The sequence below is a fragment of the Nipponia nippon genome, unplaced genomic scaffold (genome assembly GCF_047370975.1).
Source record: "Nipponia nippon isolate SJK-2023a ecotype South Korea unplaced genomic scaffold, ASM4737097v1 scaffold_2, whole genome shotgun sequence".
In the NCBI taxonomy this organism is placed as follows: domain Eukaryota; kingdom Metazoa; phylum Chordata; class Aves; order Pelecaniformes; family Threskiornithidae; genus Nipponia; species Nipponia nippon.
The window spans coordinates 94,008,847-94,034,965 of NW_028262336.1; the positions used below are offsets into that span (position 1 = coordinate 94,008,847).

Here is a 26,119-nt window from a genome sequence, read left to right on the forward strand (position 1 = left end):
ATTCTGGACTAGACTGTTTATGTGATTCCTGTGAGGTATATATATCTGTTTTGCTTTTGGGAAGGGCTGGTATGTGCCTTTCGCCTGAAGTCACCTCTGAGGAAAGACAAGTGAATAGTGATATTTCTGCCTGAAGTTGGATTTAACACTTTTTAAATCTAAAAGGAACTGTCCTTTTAGCCAGTCCATCCAAGGCACACTTGGCAGCTATTTCTGCTTTGCATCTGGACGTTGGAAATTTTCTTTTCCTCACTGCAATGTAACAAGGTTCTTGCAAGACTTGATGAGGGTCAAAGGAACTCCTGTGTTCTGTTACAAGTCATGGCTCTAGTCCGTGCACAGTTATTGAAACTCAGACTGATAGCCATGTATTCCTTCACTCACTTGTCAATGAAGGTTATCTGATTGGTGCTATGGCTTTTACCAGAAAAAGTTCAAAGCCTTAGAGCAAGTTCAAGTTGAAGTCTGTATATTCTGTGCATTTTTTGGACAAAGACACCCTTAACATGGACAAAGATACCCTTAATGTCCACCCACAATTTCTTTGTAAGATTGTATCTGAATTTCATTGAAGAGTCTGAGTTTAGGTGGTCACATTGTTAAATATTTTGAAACCTTCCCTTCTCTGGACATTGATTGCTTTGTATTTTTATGTTGACAATGTAAGAGCCTTCAAAAAGTCTCCTGACCTGTTCATATATAAGGCTGAGAGGTCTAGAAGTTGTTATGTGTCACCACTATGAATACTTCACAGAATCTGGCTTCCTGAGACTCTGAGATCAAAATTTGGAACCACTTCCAAAATATTGGAGCTCGCTCCTGCACTGATGACTTAAATTATCTTACTCTCTGTGATCTGCTGTTCTGCTTCCTGAAGCTTAAGTCACTCAACACTGTACGATTGCTAAAGCTTTCCTGTTGTGACATTGTTCAGAGTATTGTCCTTCAATGTTTACTCAGATGGAGACCTTTAGTCAGCTGGGCATTGCTTTGTAGGCTGTACTGGTCAAAATCAATCATTATACAAACAAGCATACAGTACCTTTTATGATGCCTTGAAAGTAAAGATACAACATCAACAAATTTAAAAGATGTATCTTTCTTTTTCTCCTTCTTCGCCTCGTGTGAATATTCTAGAAAAATCTCTGCTGTCATTGTCCCAAGCCTAATGTTCACTTGCCTCAGAAGTCTTTGTACATTAAGGCACAACACATGATGGAGCTAAACCTGGAAGAAGTCTGTGAAGAGATAAAATTTCACTTGATCAAAAACTGGGTACAGTATATCTGACCTGACTTATATCCTGAGCTGAAGAGAAAAAGAGCAGTTTGTATTCAGTCAAAGAAGAATAAAAAAGTATTCATTCTGGTAATTACTGAATTGTGAGGTCAGGATTTAATTCTTCAGACGAGAAAAATAAATCCAATAGCTTCAGCACTCCAAGTTTGTTTTTAAATTATATAACAGCTTGAGTGCTGCCATGGAGTTACTTCGAAGATGATATAAAGATAATTAAAATCTTAGCTAATTCAGATAACTTGATGATTAGCCCTTGAGTTTTTGTACCCTTTTCCTTCTGTTACAGCTATGAAATATTAAGGTCTTTTTTTAATGTATACATTTGTCCAATTTGTGCAGTTTTAATTTCAGATGAGGCTTAATATTCAGAGGTTGGCTTTAGGAGCTGATCCTTTCCATTACTTACAGCGTAACAAAAAGCCGTATGTAACTGCAATGCCATAAGTAGATCCCAGTGGAAAATGACAGTTGAAGTCCCTGTGGATAAATCATAGAATCATAGAATAGTTTGGGCTGGAAGGGACTTTCAGGATCATCTGGTTCCAACCCTCCTGCCATGGGCAGAGACACCTTTCACTACACCAGGTTGCTCAAAACCCCATCCAACCTGGCCTTGAACACTTCCAGGGATGGGGCATCCACAACTTCTCTAGGCAACCTCTTAAGTGTACCGACTGAGTAGGCAACATCAACAGAAACCACGATAAAGAATTCTTGGTTTGGTTTTTCTGAAGCTCCTTAGTATTTCCTTCATTAAAGAAAAGCAGATTTTTTTTGAGAGGAGTAGCTGAATAAAGCTTTGATTCCTTGAAAGAGGAAAAAGGCATATTATTATATGTTTTTCTCCTGGTAACGTGAGACTTCTGGAGTCCTAGTGTTGAGTGTGATTTAGTTTATATTGGACAGATGCAGGGGACCTGTAAAAATAAAACATTTTTATTCAAAGTAATCTTGTTGCACCACTCTTATTTTAAAACCATATGGCTAATGATATTTGTGATTCTATCATGTTAGTGGACTATTGCTCCTGGAATTATGATATATATCATTTGATCTTTAATAAGTACATAAAATGCAGGAGTCATTACTAACTGCAGTATCTGTTGCTATCATCACAAGACATATTAAAGTTGTGCTGTAAAGCTTAAGATACTCAGCGCACTAAAGGAGAAGGGTCTCTAATATTCTTAACATTTTTAAAGATGTAATTATGAAATTAGGCAGTTTATATCTGACATGGCACTGAAATGTCAAGGGCAAAACTTACCAGCTATTTTGGCAAGTTTAATTCTGCTTTAGATGATATTTAAAAGACAGTTGTATGAGTTTTAATTAGGTATGATATTAAAAAAGTATTTAAATCTCCTATTCTGCAATTGAAGGAAAAGCGATCATTTAGATCATAAAAGGTTATATTTCTCAAAAGAATTATTGTGGACTATGTAGCTATCTGCAAGCCAACTGGAATTACTAGTTCTAGGATGTCAAAAGATTGATACACTTGACTAATTAGGAAGCCAGTTGGGACTGGTGACAGCAGTCTGCAGCAGCTTGTGAAAGCCGATTTAAAGGTCCCATAGGAAGTGTTAATACTGAACAATATTTGCAACTCTTATACTATCACTGTAGCAATGTTGTATGCAGTTCTCCCAGGGCAATTTAAAAGATTTCTAAAATACTGCATGGTACGCTTTCATTTCTTAAACTTTCTGTCATATAAACTTGAACAATATTATAGATAGTATGGGTATTAATAGCTATAATAGAAGGTGTAGAAGTTTGAAAAACAGGTTTTCTGCATGTTTTGGGTACACAGATTATTAACTATGAATGTTTTTATTTGCAGTGATTAACTTTTTTCAATACATCCATGCATACAGAAAAACTACTAGAGGAATTTTTTAAGTCAAGTTTCCATATACTCCATTTATTCTGTTAATTGTTTTGCATGTCAATGGAAGCGCTAATCTATAATCCAGTTTGTGACTATTTCAGATAAGTATGGAAAACGGATAGTATCCATAAATATGTTACAGCTATGCTAGAAAAAGTTGTGCTTTTGCAGTATTTATATTCCATTACTTAAAATCTTTATTTATTTGATGGGTCTTTTTCTAGTGTAGCAGATTATGCACCAGGATTTTTTTTCTACTGAAAACTGTTAATTTTTTGAAATAACTATGAAATGCATAGTAGTCTTGGATAGGCGTAAAAGGAAAGAGATGACATAGTGAAATAGGATTGAAATTTTTCTTCTGTTATTCCTACTTGCTAAAACAAAGCTTATGAACCCTTTTCCATAAACATTTATGGTATTATTTTGGGAACTGTGATATTATTCAATCTTTTTTGCATTACTGTTACCCAAAATGCTTATAAACTTTCCTCCAACATTCATGTACATTAATGTAACTAATGGCTTGGCCTCAAAATTTCTTAAAGCATCACTTTGGTTTGAAACCATTCACTGAGTGTTTTCATTCCAGATCTGAGTATTTTAGAGAATTGCATGACATCAGATGGACAAAGGAAAGGTTTTTTTTTTTAAAAAAAAAGCCAAAAAACCCCACCACCACAAAACAAAAAAAAAAAAAACAGGAAGCTGAACACATGATATAAGTAATTTTTTGTAAGGTACATTCCAAGCCATCTTAATACTTGTGATAGTCCATTAGTCATAAGAGAGCAAGCTTCAGTGTAATAAAGCATGTCATACCAAACGCAAAGCAAGAAAAAAATCTGTATTTCAGTCTTCATGTTTATTCTGTATCTGCCATATATTGTACAGAAAATAAATGTATTTAAATGTTATGAAAATTTATAAAATATTTGCTCATTTTCCATTATTTCTTTTTCTGTATAGCTCTTCTGTGTAAGGTTGTTAAGTTAACTAGTCTGATAATACAGAGTATAGAGAAAAGAGAAGAACTAAGAGTTACTGTTCACTGCGTAAAAAACTGGCTGGATGGCCAGGCTCAAAGAGTGGTGGTGAATGGGGTTAAATCCAGTTGGCGGCCAGTCACAAGTGGTGCTCCCCAGGGCTCATTACTGGGGCCAGTTCTGTTTAAAAACTTTGTCAATCAAATGGACGAGGGGATCAAGTGCACCCTCACTAAGTTTGCAGATGACACCAAGTTGGGTGGGAGTGTTGATCTGCTCGGTGGTAGGAAGGCCTCATACAGAGGGATCTGGACAGGCTGGATCGATGGGCCGAGGCCAACTGTATGAGGTTCAACAAGGCTGAGTGCTGGGTCCTGCACTTGGGTCACAACAACCCCATGCAACACTACAGGCTAGGGGAGGAGTGGCTGGAGAGCTGCCTGGCGGAAAAGGACCTGGGGGTGCTGGTTGACAGCTGGCTGAATATGAGCCAGCAGTGTGCCAAGGTGGCCAAGAAGGCCAATGGCATCCTGGCTTGTATCAGGACTAGTGTGGCCAGGAGGACCAGGGAGGTGATAGTGCCCCTGTACTCGGCACCGGTGAGGCCACACCTTGAGTACTGTGTTCAAGTTTTGGGCCCCTCGCTACCAGAAGGACATTGAGATGCTGGAGTGTGCCCAAAGAAGGGCAATGAAGCTGGTGAAGGGTCTAGAGCACAAGTCCTATGAGGAGCAGTTGAGGGAGCTGGGGTTGTTTAGTCTGGAGAAGAGGAGGCTGAGGGGAGACCTTATTGCTCTGTACAACTACCTGAAAGGAGATTGTAGCGATGTGGGGGTTGGTCTCTTCTCCCTAGTAACAAGTGATAGGACGAGAGGAAATGGCCTCAAGTTGCACCAGGGGAGGTTTAGATTGGATATTAGGAAAAATTTCTTCACCAAAAGCAAGCATTGGAACAGGCTGCCCAGGGAAGTGGTTGAGTCTCCATCCCTGGAGGTATTTAAAAGATGTGTAGCTGTGGCGCTTAGGGACATGGTTTAGTAGTTGCATATCTTGGTTCTCAAAATCTTGTGCCTCTTTTTGGTATGCTTTCCTCTTCTGCTTTTAAATGATATCCAGGCTTAGGGTTCTCAGAAGGTAAATTAGATTCAACTCTTGACTTAGCAGTAGAATAATGAAAGTGAAAATGTTGTTTCTAGAATGTCATATTCATGATTTGGCCTATGCTGATTTGACAGTACTTTGCCAGACCTTCCTCTCTGCAGCTTTGAGCTTTTTGTGTCTGAATTATTTTTGTTGCTCTTGAAAGCACTTACCTTAGAAAGATGCTAGGATTTTTTAAAGCTTATTGAAAGGTGGACTTTCTTTAAAGGAGGGAAACAAATAGAAATAGTGTTGGAAAGCAACATTTCCCATAATAATTTTCCCCCATATTCAGGTCTAGAAGGTTGTCTTGCTTCCTTACTTGTATTTCAGCACTTTCAGAATTCCTTAAATTAGTGGCGTCGTGTCTCATTCTACCCATCAGCTAGTTTAGATCCTGATTTCAGTATTCACTGTTAGCAATAACTGCAGAATTGTGTGATGCGTCTGACTGTATCCAAGGTGTGTGTTGACCTAGGGAGTTTTGCCCAGTGAGGCATTAATAAGATTTCTATCATGTAATTTTTTATTCATCTGTGGTGATTTTTCATCATATAGTAAGTCCCTGCAGTTGTGTTCTTTGTCCTCCCAGGCATAGACAGAAGGGGTTAACAAGGTTCAAAAATCTAGCATTTTCTGATGTGTTTATTTGTGGAATTAAAAATAGGGCATTTAATGCTTGCATTTAATTATAATCTCACAGTAACATTCTTAATTCTTTCGGGGGATATTATACATACATGTGTAATACTATGAGTAGAATTTCCCTGAACTATGTCAATTATTTAATATTGGCCAGGTGTTATTAAATATGAAGGCAAAATGGCTTTTGATTAAAGCTACCTATGGATATCACTCTGTATCCTATCCAGTCCAATATTGTTCACTCAGCTTCCTGCTGAGAAACAATTTCAACTTTTTATAACAATAACTGAAATGAACTCTTATCTAATATAGCAAATCATTTAAGAGACAGCTCTTGAAAGCTGACATGAAACTGATTATTTGCAGTTGCAAAAGGGTACTGATATGAAAATATGAGTGAAATGACATTTCACTTAAAACTATGCTTGACTCTCAGTATAGAGAAAGAGGAATGTGAAATGAATGGAATAAAATTTGGCCTAGTTCGATGTATAGGAGACCAAATCTGTTGTGATTAATTTCAACAGAGCAATTTGTGAATGTTAAAACCCTGGTCTAAGTTTGAAATAAATAGTTTTAATAATACCATTAATATCTTTATTGTTCTTGTTTATTGTTATTATTATTTATGCTTTGATACTGCTATGGTAACCTAAAGGGTTCCTTCTCTCCTTTACAGAAGGTGAGGAGACTGGAGTGATGGATAGCCTGTTGGAGGCCTTGCAATCAGGTGCAGCTTTTCGAGACCGAAGGAAAAAGACACCAAGGTCTAAAGGTGAATATTCTATTTTACATTTTATTTTCCAGAGAAAGTTAAAAGCATTACTGGTCCAGTGCTCTAGAACTTAAACACTATTGGGTTTAATTCTTTCTTGCAATAACAACTTTCAAGGATGTTGAGGCTGTTTTGCTGACGTCAGTAGCACTTTGGAGATTAATTTACTGAACTGAGCATAGCCTGATTATTATGACAAGACTCTTTCATATGGCCATGTGTACTTTAACTTTTTAGGGTTTATAGTGGAATGGGGGAAGGAAAAGTCATCTTGCCCCATAAATGAATCAAACTATTTCACTGGTATATAACTGTCACTTTCCTCCTAGAAATATCTAACTTCTAAATAATTTTGCTTAATAATGTTGTTACAATACTTCAGTAACTTTCAAATATGTGTTTTATTTCCATTGTGTCCTTGCTTTTCCAGACATACCGCAAAATCTCAGTCCAACCACACAGAGGCCTGTGCTGAAAGCTTGTAACCATGGTAATGAACCATATTCATGAATTGCATGCTCTTCTTAGCTTATGTAGTTGATCTGTGCTTTCAAAAGACTGCTGTGATTTTTTCAGTTTCCTACATTATTGGAATACTGAAACCGTACTGGAACCTGCTTTTTAAGAATTATCTGAATATTGCATCCTGCAACTATACTTATTGATTACTTTGCAAAGCTCTTCTATCTTTTGTGGTTTTTTTATTTATTTAAAATTTGGTTATGTTTTTAAATGTAGTACTTTTATAATCCTTAAGAACAATTATGCAAGAGTTTTTTAATGGATTATGGAACTATAATAGAAAGCAGAGACTGCAGAACATTTTAAATGTTACTGAGTGTTTATGATACTGAATCAGAGAACTTTTTGAATTCATTCTGTTTTTCTTTGTCTTGATTTTCTTGATACTATAGCTGGAATGGTTTAAGCTGTCATTTACCAGTATAATTCAAAAAGGATGTTGTATCAGCAAAGTAATAGGAAATTAATCAGTTACTTCATGGCAAAATATTTCTCCAAATTTTGAGCATGAGTCTTGCGCATATGTTTATTCATAAATTCCTGAACTGTCTCACTGAAATCAGTAGGACTTGCTCATACGTGAAAAGTTACAATGCGGGTGTGTGTGCTTTTTAGCTTTGTTTGTTAGACAATCTACAGAATATTATTATATTATCTGTATTTTAATTCAGCTTGAGGAGTCCAGAGTGACTGTTTTCAGTGGCTTATAAGTAGTGGTCTCAGAAAAAAGTTTATATATGTAGTACCTCCATTAAAGAAAAAATTTCATTGTAACTTAAAGAAAAAGAAACCTCCTTTCTTAGTTTTGTAAGCAGAATGCATTATCCTTTGATATTTAAATGCACTGCAGATGCCATCAAATTGACGATATTAATTAGACCTCATGTTTAAGCGTTTATTTCTTAAGTGTCTATAGCAAAAAAAAGAACATACAGAATTTGTCATTATTGAACACAAATTAAATAAAACAGAGCTGGAAGGACAGTTGAAAGATAATTAATTCATTTAGAGGAATTGGCTCAAAGAAGAATCAAGTATATTTGACAGGTGCTTGTCTAGCACATAACATATTGATATTTGAATAATTACTACCGAGCACATCTGAATTTATCCTATAAGTGTTTCTGCTTGTAAGAAAAATTATGTTGAGTGTTGCTTCTTTTCAGCCCATTCTATCTATCTATCTATCTGTCTGTGGACAGACAGTGTAGTTTCCAGTTTTCAAACTAGCTGCATTTGGACAAACATTAGGGCCGTGTTTTATGTGTCAGGTTAAAAACAAAACACCAAAAACAAACCAAAAAAAACCCCCAAGATTTTAACTCAGCAAAATCTTAGTCTAATCCAGGGAGTCATATACACATCAGATGGATATAATTTGGTACTGAAGTTTGAAGTTCAGACATTTGATTTGGAGAGAAGAGTAAAAGTAAACTCTTGGATTTTTTGTTGATTTTACCAAAGTCAGTTTTTCTGTAGAGCATTTTGAGACAATCTGAGTCTAAGACATTTTAAAATGAATTCAGCTTTTCTTTTGCCTGTCCTGTTAGCTCAGGAACAGGATAATACAATCCTAAGCTTGTTTTTAAGGAATTCATTAGTATGTTTTTGATTTGTTGATGCTTGTCACAATATCTACATGTTACCTCTTCCTATCTTGAGCCAAACAGAGCACTAAACTTGGTGTAGATTATGGTGAGTTCACTTATCAGAGCCTTTTTGGCTGTTTGAAAGAAATATATGGTCATTGCTTGCTCTGAGTTCATCTTAGAGGTGAACTATTTTTTTTTTTTTTTTTGCTATTCAAAGTCTGTGTAGGTAAGTTGAGAATTTGCTTTTAATAATTTATTTTGTTATTGGGAAATGAAAAATTATGTAGATTGTGTACTACGTAGAATGAATACTAGACCCTGAGTATCAAAGTTCATTTTTAGATAATAATAACCGCACTGAAGTTAATGATGTTGCCAGTCAAAGCAAGAATTATAATGATAAAGTTTCTTTAATTTTCTGTTTCTGAGTTTAACATGTATAATATCAGGGCTTTTTCAGTATTATCCTCTATATAATTTTTTTTTGCACTTTATATCTAATATAGATACATATGCAATGACCTGTTTTTTCCGTGTGTATAATAAGTGATGAATGCTGTATATAATGGTTTATTACATATACACTGTATAAGCAAGAAGTCTATGATTTCAACCCACATCATAAAAATTGGGATATGTCATTAGACAGAGGTATTGGCTTGGTCTTTCATTGATTTGCTGTTTTTCCCAACCTAAAATTTGAAATGGATGATAAATTTTGTATCATGGCAAAAAAGACACTGGCTAACTCTAAGCTTAAAATATTTGGAGACCAATTAAGTCCTCAAGCAGCAGTTCAAGCACTTCTTTGCTTCTGTACTGGCTTTGGCTGTTTGGGTTAACTGGTAACTGGTTTGGTTACTGCTTCTTCTGATGAGACCAACAGATTCACTTATAATAGATATACTTTATTAATACACACTGTAGATTCATACCTAGGATGAACTTCTTTGACTCATCACACAGTCAAAAAGAATTACAGGACATGACTTGAAACATCTGTCCTCTGAATCATTCAGAGTGTAGCTATCTCTGTTGGGCAGATGCCATGAAGTTCTAGCTAATCTCTTCTGTTTCAAAACAAAGTGAAAACAAACAAATTAATAAAAACTGTTTCAGTCTTTATAATCAAAGATATTTCTCTAAACAAGTGGAATAGAAATCAGATCTCAGCATAGATGGGAACTAGAAAGTAGTGGCTCCATGTCTCACAGGCAATGGCAAGAGAGAGAAATAGAGCCAGAATGCACGCTTTCTCCATAGCTGTAATATAAATGGAAGCAGGAAGGAAATAATTTTCACCATTGCCATTGTCATCCTCGGTATGATACTGCTCAAGGTACCAAACTATCACTTGCTCACGAGGCTGAGCCAAGCCCTGTAAAAAAAGTAATACAGAGGAGCAAGCCAATGCTACTTAGCTCTAGAACTGAGAACTGAAATTGTTTCCTTTAACTAAATGGACTGCTTAAGAAAAAAAAAAAGGAGGAATAGTAAATTTAGTGGAATGCTAGCCGTTGGTTGGCCATTTTTCTCTTCATGATCTGTTGAGCTCCCCAGAAAGCTCTGCTAGTGTTCAGATGATATTTCTGACTAAAAAGGAGTACTGGTTCTCATGCTGCATCCCAGGGTAGCCTCTTGGATGTGCTATTTTATTTTCAGTCCTACTGCACCCTTCTCTTATTGAACAGATTACCTCTTTCTAACGTGTTATGTGGTTTTTTGTCAAGTTTAAATCTACTCTATTTCTGTGATCAGAATTACCAATCTTATTTCTTCTGCTTGTGACAAGGCCCATCAAGTCAGATTATTTCTTGCTGAGGAAAAGCCCTGCTGCATAACTAGTAGAAATAATATACACTTGGAATTGCTAGATCTTGGAAATGTTCTAACACCTTAAGAATACAAATCCTTTCCACTAGATTTTTGTTGACATAGATATGATTGGTATATTTATTTCCTTTGTTTCCATTCATGGTGCTTTGTATTTTTAAATGAACAACTGAATTACATGTGTGTTCAAAACTACATGTTACAGTTTGCTTTAACTGCAAAGAGCCATAAACTGAAGTAAATATTGTGGTATATGCTTTTGCTGTAATTCCCATTCAGAGCACTGTGTGACACAAGTAGAGTATTAGTATAGTTTAGTGTTGTACTTCAGTAAGGTTTTGATTCAGTAGCATCTAACAGGGGAGCTTCTTTATTTTATTTAGGGAGCAGAAGAAAGCACTTAATTTTCAGTGATCAGGATTTTGCACATTAGAAGATCATTTCAAGCAGTTAATAGCTATGGCTGATCAGAGTTTATCAGCTGTTTACAACAACAGCCAAGGCATATTTGCAGCTTGCACATTTATTTCAAGCTAGTTAAGTTCAAATACACATAGCAGCATATCGAAGGCAGCACAGAGCCCACTGCAGCACAGAAAGCTGCATTATTCACTAAGTTTTTGGTCAGGCTTTGCAGCCTGCATCAAGTTCTCTGCTGCTATGGCTACACATTTATTTGCAGTAACATTAACCAAGGTAATGTTATCTGAAATGCGTGAATACAAATTCAAGATGTAGCTTTGATTGCATGTATATGTACCTCAAATGCAGCAGAAAGTGTTTTTCTTTACAACTAGTTTGTATTCAAAATGCTGTGAGTAAAGAAAAGCTATAATAAAATGGAAGTAAAAAAAATACAGATTGCTTTTTGTGACTGCAAAGGTTGAAAGAAATTCTTCTGTTGCAATCAGTAATTGGGTTGTGGACTATACTTCCAAAGGTAACAATAAGGTCTTGTTTCTATCTTCAAATCAAACTTCCACGGTAAGAGATAGTTGTGATTACTATAGCTGTTTGTTCAGTCTATAAACAATAGAATGATTTTCATGTCACATTTAGTCTGAAGCATTTTAAACACCTCTGTTAAATAAAATCCTTGTCAAGCAATGTCAATCTGGTCCCAATTAAGCAGAAGAAAACCCCTTTTTCATGTTCGTTGGTTTTTTTTCATCTCTTATTCGTAATAGAACTGTCATCTGAGGTTCATATTAGTGTCTCTGCTACCTTATTTTTGACAATCATAGCTGACAATGAGCTCAGGCTCATCTTAATTCTTGAAATCGACAGTGCAACAACTTAGAGGTCACTATTTTATTTCATCATTGCTGTATATGACAGCAAACTATGATTGGCATTTCAACCTAATTTTTCCTTATTTTTTTCTTAAGTCTGTATATGTTGCTGTCTTTTCCACAACTGTATGTAGTGAACGTTAGAAAGTACCTAACACTGGAGAAACAATGAAAGCGGTGAAGATAATTTTTTACCCAGTACGTACATGTTAGTAGTAAAGATGCATTCTTGAGCACTACCAGTTCTTCATGGTAGATATTGTTTTGAAAGCACTATGCGTGTTAGCGTATTCTTCTTTCTGTATGTGATCTAAGAACATCAGCGTTTGTACCTCTGGTGGAGAAGATTTTTGTAAGGCTTTGTGAAGTTTTACTTAATAGATAGGTTTTCTCAGCAGAAGATTTGGCATTTAATAGGATTTATATTAAAAAAATCAAAACGTAGTTCTCAGTTGTTCCCATTTTAAGACCAAAGCTTCACGTCAATATTCACTTCATACGTCAAGTAAAATTGCTGCTTATTCTAACAGAAATAATTCCCCTGAAACTATCTGGACTGTTTATAATAAAGCGTTTTTTCCTAGAGCAGGCAGTAGAGTTCAAAGAAACTATGACCATAAGAGTCAATTTTGCATGTGTGGAAAAAAGATATCCAGACAAGGAAAGTGAATTTACTCATTTTTATTTGTTTGTTCAGAAATATTTCTGCATTACCATACTTGCATACACATACAGTCTCTCACAGAGATGGCCCTGAAGAATTTACATTCCAAAATATCTAGGAATAACATTAATTTTGATGCAAAGTTTTTAGGATCTTTTTCTAGTGATCTCCCTCTCATAATTTAATGTTGGAGTGGAGGAAGTATTCAAGTCAAAATGGATGACAGCCAGCGAGACGAGTTTTGGATGAAAAATGACAAATTTTGATTTTCTTTTTTTCAGAGCCTGTCCAACGAAGTTAATAAAATCAACCTTTGACTGACATAAAGAGAGTTATAAAACACTGGTTTATTTAAATATTTATTTATTTTTAAATGCTGAATGCTGCAAAATGGATGCAAGCTCTATTAAGAATGGAAAAGGGTACTTCAAATTAGTAGTAAATTCATATTAGTACTGTGAAAATATTGGTATAGACAGAAAAAAATAAATTTTGTTAGCTTGCCCTTAGTATAAGCCAAACACAGACTGTCAACCTGAGCACTACATATATTTAGAAGAAAAGAGGAGGAACTGTAATCCTACAAAAAAAAGTCTGTGTTTTTTTTTATTATTCCTCTTACAAAGTCTTGTGAGATTTCCCTTATCAGCTCCCATGAGTAGGGTGACACGCATATCCTCCGTTCTGTGTCTTATCGTAAAGAATTATATGTGAACATAATATAGACAATAAAGAGAACCAAAACTTTTTAAAAGTAAAAATTTTAGGTGCCACCTTGAGACAAGGTGGACCTTATAATGGGGGTTATTCTCCAAAGGTTTGACAACTTCATTCCTAGAGTGAGACCCTTTAAAGGTGTCAAATTAGGCACTCAGAAGAGCTAATTGCTTTTGTAAATATCTTGCCAGTGTTCATTGGTACTAGTTGAATAAGACTGCTTCTCTCAAGGGAGGCAAGGACATTTTCTGCAAGATAAGAACTGTGGCAAAGAGGTGACATTTGAAGGCAGTGACACTGTATATTCCATAATTGCACATACAGTAAATGTCAGTTTCATAATCGTCTAGCTAGGTAACCAGATTTCCAAAAGCTACAGCAAGCAACTTATATATTCAAAGCAGTCTTCTGAACATGCATCAGTGGACAATCTTAAATCTGCGAAGGGAGCTGTAAATTACAAACAATTTACCCATATTTGTCTTTTCATTGTTTAGTCACGTGGAACTTCCCATTCAAAGACAATTACTCAGTTGATCTGTATAGCAAAGAGGTTCTGTCACTTCTCAGAGTACTTTTCAAGTCTCTTCCATATCTGTTAAACAAGATTTTAGGTATAAATTTACCAGACTCTTTCACTTCTGTTTTCTGAATGTTAAGAACAAGTAGTACCTAAACTCCTGCCTCTTTCTTCATCGGCTTTAAGAACTCTGATCCAAATAGACTAAGTGATGTATCTATTGACTGAACAACAACTATAATGCTTTTTATATTGTTTTATTTGTATATATCTTCTTTAAAGGGTTATCTTCCTTTAAAAAAAAAAAAAAAAAGTGAAATATTGAGTAGGGATATTTCAGCAGCTAGACATTAGAAATGAGTTTTCTCTGGTTAAAAGACTACACTGAGGACAAAATCTGAGATGGAAACAAACAGTGTATCCGCCCTGACCTGAGTCTGTTTTGTGACTCAAGTGATGTCTAGTTAATACAACATTGTTTAGTCAGTAATTCAAAAGATGTAGAGAAAGCACAAAACATTACTCATTAAATCTTGTAGCACACTTCTTAATTCATCTTTTTTTGCCATGTGAGTGAATGTGTTCCCTTAATGTTCTGGGTTTTTTTTCCTCCTTTGGGAGAATTTAGTTTCATATTTTTCCTAAGTGGTTGTTGCAACAGAACAAAAATGTACAGTGTAAAAAAAAATACTGGAGTTACGTTTTTGCATGATTTTTTTCATTATAAGCCAATGCTCTGCAAAGGTACAAATAAAGGACATTAAATAGATGCAGGAAAAACAAGGGTATCCTGCAGCTTCTTCCCTTTCTTGGAATACTTTAAAGGGAAACTGGCATTTACGTTGAACCAGAACTGGTGGTTGTGTCTGTAAGTTGCTTGATAAATGCAGTATCATCTTTGATTCATTCCAAAAATAGATGTCTTGCGTATTTCCATTGTACGTGCCTAAGGCAAAATCTACATCAATCACCCGGCAAAATAATCAGAAGCCTCAAGACACTTTTTCTTGGTGCCTCAAACTTAGAGATCATGAGTGCTAAAGGAAGGAAATATAGGGGGCAAATGCAGCTTTCACATGAATGGCAGAAGGAAAGGTGATAGCCAGACTTACACTGAATGAGCTGGAGTAGTGTGAGGTAGTTGGACTGTAACTCCTCTTTTCTTATGTTGATATAGCTTACAAATCCAAGATGAGAGGATGTAGTTTAAGTAATTTCAGGAAAGAATATTTGGATTTTGGAGGATATTGGGCTAATCAAGAATCTATTCACTTTGAGTGTACACTGTAAAGTAGCTTGACCCTTGTTCTTGGCATGGTAATGTTTTTTTTTTAAAAAAACTTTTTATAGCAAGATCATTTTAACCAAAGAGAAAAATTGCTTGAAGTCCATGCAGTTTTCTAGCAGATTTTACTTCCTCAAGATCTGCAAAAAACAGGATTATTAATATGTACTTTTTCTTTCTTTGGAAGACTTTAACAATGCCTTGTTAGTAGCATGGTCTTTCTGTTACAATATTTTGTCATATCTTAAGAAGAAGAGTTTTTTGTAATGTTGAGGCTTTTTTATTTTATTGGGGGAAAGAGTTTTTCTCATGCTTTATTGTCTTAAGATATTTATCTAACTCCACATAGAGGAATCAAAGTATAACTGTTATCTGACCCTACAAGTTTGACCATATTTGCCTTGGGTTTTCAAAAATCTAAAAGCTGAGGTTTGAAAAACTAAGAGTGAATTTATTCTACATTGTATTCAAACTTGCAGTCCTTGATTTTCTCTCTCCTTGTGGCATAGCAAAACGATAAAATAAGAAATTGAAAAGATAACATCAAGAATACTTAGTGTCATAAACAGGGAAATGGAATGAAATCTCAGTGGATTTTCAGCATGGGCAAATAATTATTCCAGAGTTTTTTTCTTTTTATCTGTTTTCTTAGGCTTTAAGCCTGTTTCTTTGTATTTGAAAAGAGATGAGTGTACATGGTACGTTACAGTACAGTGCACATACAGATACTTGAATCAGCTCTGGGCAGGCTACTTTGTCTGCTTGAAGCAGGATAGTTTTTAGGCCAGGAACAAATTTGGTTATCACAGCCCAGTTATGGGGTTTCAAAACAAATTTAGGTATGTGTGTACGGCACCTAATCAAGCTATGCAGTTTCAGGAGCTATGTCCAAGAATTTTAACAAACCTTGAACCACAGAAAAGTAGGATGCACTGCCATAATGAACAATCTTTTCATAGGTTTCTTTTCTATTTCTAAAATCTGAATTAACTAATTTAATAGGTTATATATTTTTATATCTAGAATCACTTTGTCACTTGGGTTCTTCCCTACCCTTTGGGAACCTACACTAGCTAGAAAGACAGCATTTTCCGATAATCGGTTTTCATAAACAGAAAGAGGGAAACCATTTTAAATAATCTGAAAACAGGATATGCCTCCCATTTTGCTCGATTTACTGACAGTTTGTTTTATTTAAAATATGAGATTACTTTCTACTTCACCAAAAAATAAGTTGTAATAGTGGGAAATGGAGAAGACTGTATTAATATTATATAGATTTTCTGCATGGAATGGAATGAAATCACCACTGGTTTTGTATAAACATCATGGATAAAAGAGCTTAATAAAACCACAGGTAAACTGTTTGTTGGCAAATGCCTGCCTAATGCAACACAAGTTGATAGGCTGGTATTTTCATGGTTAGAGCTTGCAGGTCATGGTATGCATTTTACTTCAGTCACTGGATTTCTGTGGCAGGAATCATCATCAGCCTTCCCCATTCAGTATGAATATTTGAATCACTAGAATCAGTAACATTTGTTATTTATAATGAAACTCTGTGAGCAGAGGGGCTAATGAACAGAAGGGAAGTTTCCAGAGATATGGAAAACATGGTTTAAATCCTCTCCCTGAGGGAATAATGGAATCCGGATGAACGAGGGTTAAACGCAGCTGAGTGAGAGTTTTCATTACCCAGGTTGACTTTGGCACCTAAATTTTACGGGTCTTTTAGTTTGGCAACTGAATTTATTAACAGCAGACAAAATTAGCATCAGAATTGTGTACCTTAACTGAGAGGCAGTGGTTCAAGGTACTACAGATGTGTTAGCCAGGGAAATAAGTCTTCAAGGTGAAGACTGATGGGCTACATTGAACTTCCAATTATTTTATCTAGCCTCTGGAGAAGGGATCAGAATATATACTCTATTAATACATAAAGGCTTCTATTGCTTTTATAGTTTTGTATAAGTTTAGGGGTTTGTTTGGTTTTTACTGTAGTCATAATTACCTTTGGTGATTTTTATTTTTTTATGTTTTTCCTTAGTTTCAAAAGTAGAGATTCGTCCTCAAATACTTTACTTCAATTCCTTGCCAAAGTTACTTTCTCTTCCCATACGAACTGTCTCTTGAGAAATTTATCTGAGGACCTGTTCTTATTTCAGTGGGTGCATTTTATTGCTGTCATTACCAGAGAAGGGAGACTTAATGTACTTTTTCCTCCTACTTTCTAAAATATAAATATTTTCGTTGATCCATCTTTTCCATGAGAAAGTAAACTTTATGGTGCCTAATCTTTCACTCCACCATCATTAGCTCAAGAACTGGGTGAGTCAATCTAATGATTCCAAACCTGCTGATAACCCATACGAACATGATGCCAAATTAGGTAATCAGGATGATGGAGAAGCTTGGGGACAACTCTGTTAAATTTTGTTCAGTGTTTAAAAAATGAGATGAGATGAAATGAGACATACATCAAAAGAAATGCTAGAAACTAGTAGAGTGCCCTATGCTTTCTTCTGGTCCTAAACCATTCTGGGAGGGAGGGCGTTGTTTGGCTTTGGTTTTGGGTTGTTTGGGTTTTTTCCCAGTTTACATTGTTTGGTTCTTAAGCTGAGATCTATGGGGTCTGCTTTATAGATGTGCCAAACATCTGCAACTGCAGTGAAAGTAGTAGGATCAAAGAACTAAACACATAAAGTGCTTTATCATGTTAATTAATCTGGGGTATCAGGTGTTAAGCATTTTTAACTGATCTCCCAAAATTAATATGTGTATTTAATCTCTTGAAGAGATATAATAGCTCATAAATATGGATACACAATTTATGGAGTTTAGGCTCCTTATACTGGCTAGAGAGAGGGACATACCCATCTTACATAGGGGTTAGCTTATATAAATTGTTAATAGTCAATGACTTCAGGCCTCTAATTTAAAGTGCTTGAGGCTGAGAGACCTGAAGAGGTTTCTCCATGTTTTAATTCTCTATCTATAATAAAGTTAATAAAACATGGCACAGCACACTGAATACTGAAGATAAAACTACCTTGAATAGCTGCTCTTTAGGTTAATATATTCTGTCCTAGGCAATGAATGATACAAGTTCTTGGGGGGGGGAGGGGGGAGTAATTCTCTTACAGTACATATATCTCTACATTTGCATTAAACTTGGCTAGCCAACTTTCTCGTGCTTCCAAATTCTAGTACTTTGATACTCAGCTCTTTCCCTTTACTATAGAGTGTGTTTGTATAATTTATATTATAATGCTAGCTGCAATGATAGTATTTTTGAGTGTACTAATGTTTCATTAGACTAGCTGGATTAAAAGTAAATGAATCAGTACCGTGGCTTTAAGTTATGTAGCCTTCCTGGTATGTGAGATAAGTTCATAATTTCAGCATAAAGGGTAAATCAGGATTGATGTGTGAGTAGTTGCAAACTCTATTCTGGCTATTCAGCACAGAATAAAAAGTACTTTGCTATCAGGTAATCCCTAGTTTTATAATTGTACTGTAGATGGTAGTCTTCCCCTTTCCCTAAGAAATATAAAATCATTTTAATTCTGTGTGATCCATCATCAGGCAACTACTCAAAAAAGTAACGTTCTTAAATGCTCTCAAATGTCCAGTAGCAAAAATAAATGAAGGGCAGAGTGCATTAAGGGATTTCCAGTTGTGTCTCACAGGGCAGAGAAAACTGCTGTGAGAGAGCTCTTGGGATAGCTCCTACTCTTGCTGCCTTTAGCAATAGCTTCCTGACTAATCAGTCTCCAAGCCTACCCCGGTGTTTTAAGTCTGTTCTTTCTCTGTTGCCAGCCACTGACTGAAAACAGGACACAGCCAATTACTCTCTGCTGAGTTTACCCAGTGTCTGTTTATCCACCTAACAGCAGTTGCTCTGAGATCATTTTATTGAAAACTTGTTATGTAGTGAGATCTCCTATTATAAAATGTTGGGTTTGTTTCAGTGGGGTCAAAAATATGTGAATTTTACAGTCTAAGATTGGGTATTATATTATTTGGAATAGTTGCTTCTTATGGGATGGAAGACAAAGCATGCTGAAGTGGAATTATTTTCTTCCTTTTCCACGTTCCAATGACAGTCAATTAAAAAAAGGTTTGTCTTCATTATTGAAAGTTAAAAAATAAACTGTTAATGACCGTGTCTTTAACTGAGGATACTACTAGCTATATCCTAATTTCTTAGTTTGGGGTCTGATCTTCATTCATGGATCTTTTTTTCTTCCTTTCTAGTTATTTCTGAAGCCGTATAAGTGATACCTAATAATAGTTTTTCTTGTTCCCAGCCATATCTTGTTGCTTCCTTATTCTAAGCCCATCTTTCTTACTCATCTATCAGTGCTATAGTACATTAGAACATTCAACAGTACCACTTAACTGTAGCATATAAAACATTTTACTCCCACTTCAGTCTGTAACTGCAGCTTTAGCCTAATAAAAAGGGCATTTTTGACCTGCACCAATAAACTATAAAATGCACTGTGGCCTAAATGAGAATATTGCTTATTATAGAAATCTTCTACACTCAGATTAGTCATACAGCTTTGGTGAAATTGTGCATGTTGAAGGAACTAAGCAACGAAAAAGGCTGCAAAGGGATCTCCAGCTAATCTTTTCTGGGAAAGCTATAGTAACACAAAATGCAGTACACTTTTGATTGTTATTTTTCTAATAACTGAAAGTACAAAGGGATGCATTAAAAAATTATGGTTTAGCTTGCTTAAGAGAAAGCTGAATGAGAGGCAGGTCAGCAATAAGTTAATGTACTGTCCAAAGTTCATAAAATATTTTTAAATTAAATAGCCATACTGTTTACATCCTTTTACAGATCTGCAGGAGAGGTAGCAGGATGGGGTTCAAACATCATATACTTAGATCTCCCATCCAAAACTATGTGTCACTCAGAATCTGGATTTGCTCAGAAATTGCTATAAGATGCACTTTAAGAAATGCTAGCTCTGGTATTGTACCATAAAATCCAACAAGGTTTTCGTCATCTGTACTTCTACAATGCTAGTACATTGAGTAGTTGCGGGGTTCTTTCTCCTATATTTAGCACTTCTCTGCTTTTAATTTAGCCCATTTACAAAAAAAAAAAAAAAACAAACAAGAGTTACTTCTTATTTTTAGTTTGCAAATCTTTATTCCCTTAGCCTGCACTGACATAGTGAAAGTTGTTTAAATGTTTGCAATAAGTAATACATGTCTGCAAGTGATAAGAAAACTTATTTGGTCAAGAACACTTTTTAACAAGAATACTAACTGCATTTTATATGGAAATAAAGTTTGACTAAAATTAATCTTCCAACGTCTAGTTTTGTCGAAGCTAAACTGAACAAGTTAGGGAGAACAATAGGAAAATATGAGAAATCGGAAAGCTCTTTTTAAGCTGTCAGTGTGTATGTTAGTAAAGGTCATGCTCCACTGCTTTATGCTCTTGGCTTCAGTTGCAGATTTCAGCCTTAATTTTTTTTTTTTTTAGTTATTAATGTGGAATTTTCTTTACATCAAATTGTCCACCTTCAAAAACCGAATTGAGTGCAGTAAAATTTTATAATCTGTTAGTTTTCTTGGAATATGATGAGCTTTCTTGGAATATGATAACGCTAGTGGAGAAGTCTAATTCAAGGTGCTTTATATTCAAAAAACACTGCAGCATTGCTGCCCTAAACAAGATTTTCAGATTTTGGAGCTAATTATATACTTGGTACACTTGCATGAGGTATACTGGCAAGAACTAGGAAAAATAAAAAAATACATTGCCCCTGAAATGTTTCATTCCATTGAAGCACTGTGCTTCTCTGTAGTATCAACTTCTGTTGTATCTCTTCGGGACAAAAAGAGTTTGGTGGTTCTCACACCACATAATATTAAAAGTATCATAACTGGTATTTCAAGTCCTTTTAACATGTTCTTGTTTGATGTATTAAAGAAATTAAAGTTGAGCTTTGAACTTATGCCGTTTCCAGTACATGTTGAAATCCTTCCTCCTTCTTTTAATGAAAGTAACATATACTTCAACAGATGTTTTACCCATTGTTTTTGAGGAGTTTCTTTGAGGTATATGAGCTGAGTGTTGGATTTAATATTAGTTCTAATACTTGTATAGAAGTGGTGTGTGGAATTGAGCAAATTCACCCTAAGAAAGTTGAAATATCTTTCAGTTTACTCAGTAAATCGGTCCAGGCTTATTAAGTCAACCTAAGAATAGAACTTCTATCAGTTAAACTTTCCACTGGGATTTATGATTTGAGTGCATATAATACCTCATTACTGATCAACGCACGAGAGATGTTCTGTTGTAATTTGTATTCATAGGAAGTATCTGTACTAGTTTTCATTTTACATTTTTTGTAAATAAAATTCCGTTAATTATTAACTAAAAATTGAGTGAACCTTGAAAATCACTGGATCACAGTGCAACAATCAAAGAGAAGCAGTGATTTTTCTGAGATATTCTTTATTTCAAAGTTAGGTTTCCAATTAATATTACTTATTTCTTTCTTGTTGATGAATTACATTTTCAGCAGTTTAAGGAAAAAAAAGAAATATGATGGTCTAACCAATATTATTTGTCAAACTCAATTAAAGCTTAAAGCAAGTTAATAAGACTATCTTCCAAAGCAGCAACAAGATAATATATAAATTATCCAAGAGCCATCACCAGCACTTATGATAAAAATTTGCATATTCCTTTATCAAAATCAGAGTTTACCTAAGAGTTTGATTTCTAATGCAATAGAAATAATTATCTTATAAGTAGAACTTGGGGCAGGGAGGCTATTAGTTTAAAGAAAAAGTGTTTATAGTTTTTTGCTTGTTTGTTTTTAGAAATTGATTGGTTTGTGCCCATTCCTTTGCTACTTTTGAATATGAAAGGAAATAGCAAAATAAATTATTTCACAGAAACAGTGGTGCTAGAAATGAGATTGTGTTTTATCTTTTGATAGTCACTTCTTTTAACCTACTCTGGTAATAGCCATTCTCTACATGTTAAAAAAGAGAGAGAAAAGAAAGCACTTATTTTGCAGAAAGAAATCAATAGACTATATTCATTTTTACTCTTACCCTGCATATAGGAAACTGTCAAAAAATGTGGCAGCTGACATCATAGCCAAACTGACTCTTGGAGACTTCAAGTGTACTCGTTTCTTGTGGGGAGTATTTAATTACTAGCCAGTTCATTGGCCCAGCTGCATTAACACAAGTCAGCTGAAGGACCATTCATAGCCATTATTCAGAGTGGAGTTTGCATTTGATAAATTCATAAGCATTATCAAAAAAGTAGTAAGTCTAAGATGTTTTAAAAGGTTTAAAAATTCACAGCAGCTTCCTGACTTAAATGTGTGGCCCAACAGGAAAAAGCAGCATGAAGTTCTCTGTTTTGTTTGGGTTAAAAGTTTTGACGAGTGCTTCTGAAACACTTTATTTACATGTTTTATTTTCTGGTACAATATTTTTAGTTAATTCAAATTCAGCTCAAATTAACAACTCCATGTGCTTTGGGATAATTAAATTACAGTCTCCTCTTATCTTGGCTCACCATGCAGACTATTGCCCACCCCTATAGCTGCCTTTACTCCAGTGTTATAGTAGCTCCGTTATTTAGGAATAAATCTTTTCTTCTCAGTTGTTGTGAAAGGAATGTAAACCACCTGTGAAAAAAATTAACATATTTGGACAGACTTCTTGCATTTGCTTGTCTGGCTGTATTCCAGCTGTTTTTATGGCGTGTAAGGGAAGGAATAAGAAAGGTATTTCAGCTTGTCCTGGTTATTAAAATTGTCCTGGATGTAGTGTGGGCTGGGAGAGGGGAAAAAAAAGGATGAAGAAAATCAGATTCTTATGAATTAATGTGGAAAATAAAGGGGGAGGGATGTGAAGCGCATGTGAACGAGTGTATTAGCCCGAGCCGCGGCTGCCGTGTTGGGGAGCATCAGCCATGAGATGCCCCCGCGTCGTCCGGGCAACCCGGGTTGCCATGGCGGCCGCGGGGCGAGTACCGGTCGCCGCCGCCCGGGCTCTCCCGGGGCTGCAGATGCTGGCCGGGCGTTAGCGACCCCCCGAACCTTTGGCTGGCAAAATGCATTCGTTCCCGGCTGAAGAGGGGCCCAGCCGAACGCTGCTGCCGCGTTTCAAAAGCTGTTGCCCGTTTAGCAAAACTTTCTAGTCATGGGCATTTCTTTCTGCCGGTTGGTGAAAAGAAGAGATATGCATGGCTTAAAAGGCAAATTTGGAAAACAAACTAACACTGGTACTACTCCAGGGAAACTAGTGATGATGCAATTAATTTTTTTTTTTTGGTATTTATGTAGGAATGCACATGATTACTAGTAGCACAGACACTCTAATTGCCTTCCATGAAAATGGCATAAAAATGAAATTATCCCTCTATTTGTTAATGCGTAGCAATGAGCTTTGATGGTAGTAACATAGTCACATCCTATTTCTTGCACAAGTGGGCAAAATCTGTAGGTTCCAATGTGTATTGTACTTATTCAGCTTTAAATTAAGTTTTTAAGCTATGTGTCTTTACATACCAGAAAGAATCCTTAAAATAGCCAATTACATTCAACCCTAAATATCTAATCAGAGGAGGACATCATTTGTGTTTGTTTCTGAAAGGTGAAAATTGGTTCACAGTTAAAACTGGTTACTGTATTTTCAGGTGACTGAGATTTGTATTACCTTTGTACCACATAAACTGGCTTAAAAGGCAGAATGTTTGTCTTTCTGCTTTTCTTTCCTGTCTGTGCACATATTTCTATTTATAACATCCAGTCCTCTCACTCAATTCTTTCCTTCAGCTCCAGGAAAATGATTGAAACTGCCTGTGCAATGTGGTTTTATTGTTTCAATTTGGGTTGGGTTTTTGTTTTGGGGGGGGAGACATTGTTGTTAAAGTTGTAGTGGGATACCCAGAAAGATTTAGGAGAAATCCTAGGCTGAGGATAGATGTGGTAGCTCTTCCTTAAGCGAGTCTGTCATTGAACAGCAGACTGACTGCCATCAAGAAGAAGCACTTCTGCCACTGTAGATGTATTTGGGGAAAGGTGGAGTTATGGAATGGGTTACTCGGTGAGGAGTTTGTGAACGTATTACCTGAGAGAAATGTCTGGAGCAGAGCTGTGCATATATATTTTTCTTTTTCTGGTGGGAAGACAAACAGAAAGAGAAAAAATAAATTTTACCAAAAAAGTACATTTTTCTGCATTGTATTGAAAACTGAAATTTCTTTCCATTTGCCATGAAATATTTGCTTTTCTGAAAGAAAGGAAGAAAAGCAATAGAGAAAGAAGGAGATGGATGTTACTGCCTTTGCTCAGTACCCAGATTACTTCATCATTTAGCCAGGATATGAGAAACATAGATTCGGTTTCTTTCCTTTGCTTGAGAATATTTGTGAATTTACTAGAAAAAAACAAGTCACCTACCCACTGGCTTTGATATTCTTTCCCAATCGGTGCATGCTCTGAATATCTATGAGTAGTGGAACAGTCCCAATGGACCGAGAGTCTAACTTAAGTCTCAGTAAGAAATGAGTTAATCAAGACATCCAGCCACTGTGTTGGATCTTCAACTAACTTTTTAGGAGAAATTGCAAGGTTTATGGCCTCAGTTATTACAATTTAGATAATCCTTGGGTCAGGACATAAAATCTAAGAAGATTTAGATTGATCTGTGGGCCTGTTTTGTGAGGTACGGGATTTTCAATGTTGGCGATGTACTAGTAAAATCAAAGGAAAACATGCCTGCAGCCTTTCTTTTCACAACTTTCATACAACCCTTCTTTTGTAATAACCCATGAAAACATGCCACAAAAGATGACAATTTTTTTTATTTGTCTTTGGAGAAACACAATCTTCCCTGAATTGCTTGGGAATAAAAGATACTGTCTTTGACATAGCTCTGTAGATCATAGGACCAATACTACTACTTTATGCTTTTTTTTTCTTTCTTTTCTTTCTTTTCTTTTGGAGGTTCATGTTTTGCTACAGGATTCAAATGAGCATAGTGACTTCTAAGGAAAGTTGCTGTTCTAATTTCACTTCATATTTTTCCAGATCATCTCCCTCATTGCCCTTTTCTGGATCCTTCATAGGATAAATTGTTTTAAAAAGATGATGCATCAATTTAGGCAGAAGCAAGACAAATTATTCTACAGTTTCAGGAAAATGTCTCTTGTATTTTTCTTTCAAATAATCAACAACATGAATTAAGCTCTGGTGTGCAAGTACTAACCAGTCACTTCCTGGATATGTTATTTATTTGTATTTTTTTCTTTATCTTCTTTTTTAGCCATTAGTTATGGTTAAGACAAGCACTGAAGAGCACAGCATGTGTTTCTAATGTCCCTACCATATTTTCCTACGCTAACAGTAGGATATAAGGTAGCATTTAGGTTAGGCTTTCATCGCAAACGAAAATGTGCTTCCTATGTTCTGTATATTTTATGAAAAAATAAATTCATTCTTTCTTGGGTTTTACATTGTAATGCTAGTACCTTCCATTGCCTCATCAGCCTGCTCATTCCTTGAAACAAATTCTTAGGTCTTGATATGTCTGTCACAGTGAAACATAAGGTAAAAAAACCTACTCTTTTGGACAGGCTACACATTAAAGATTCAAGGAATTGGTTGGCAGTGGTAAGATAACACTTTAGGCATAGATGTTCATTTGGATAGCAGGTGAAGTTTTCTGACTTTCCATAATGTAAGAGAGCAGCTTCTTGTTTAATTCACCTGTGGCATTCTAAATTTGTACGTCATTTGTTCCTTTAAAACCCATGGGTTCTCTGATGTCTTAGTCTACCTGTTAAACACAAAATATGCCAGAAGGCGCCTTTTTTAAAAAACAACAACAACAAAAAAAAAAACAAAAAAGTGTCAGCACTCAGGAACATCGGAAATGGAGTTTCAGTCAGCCTGTGT

At 35.6% G+C, this 26,119-nt stretch overlaps 1 protein-coding gene across 2 annotated transcripts in view; it reads left to right on the plus strand.

Moving 5' to 3' along the window:
• Positions 1-26,119, plus strand: part of DIAPH3 (diaphanous related formin 3) — a 255,482-nt gene that overhangs the window by 183,853 nt on the left and 45,510 nt on the right. For both annotated transcript variants that reach the window (XM_087756729.1, XM_087756731.1), the window contains 2 exons: positions 6,644-6,739; positions 7,170-7,229. In XM_087756729.1, the coding sequence (XP_087612855.1) occupies positions 6,644-6,739; positions 7,170-7,229 (156 nt within the window). The remainder of the gene's footprint in view (positions 1-6,643; positions 6,740-7,169; positions 7,230-26,119) is intronic.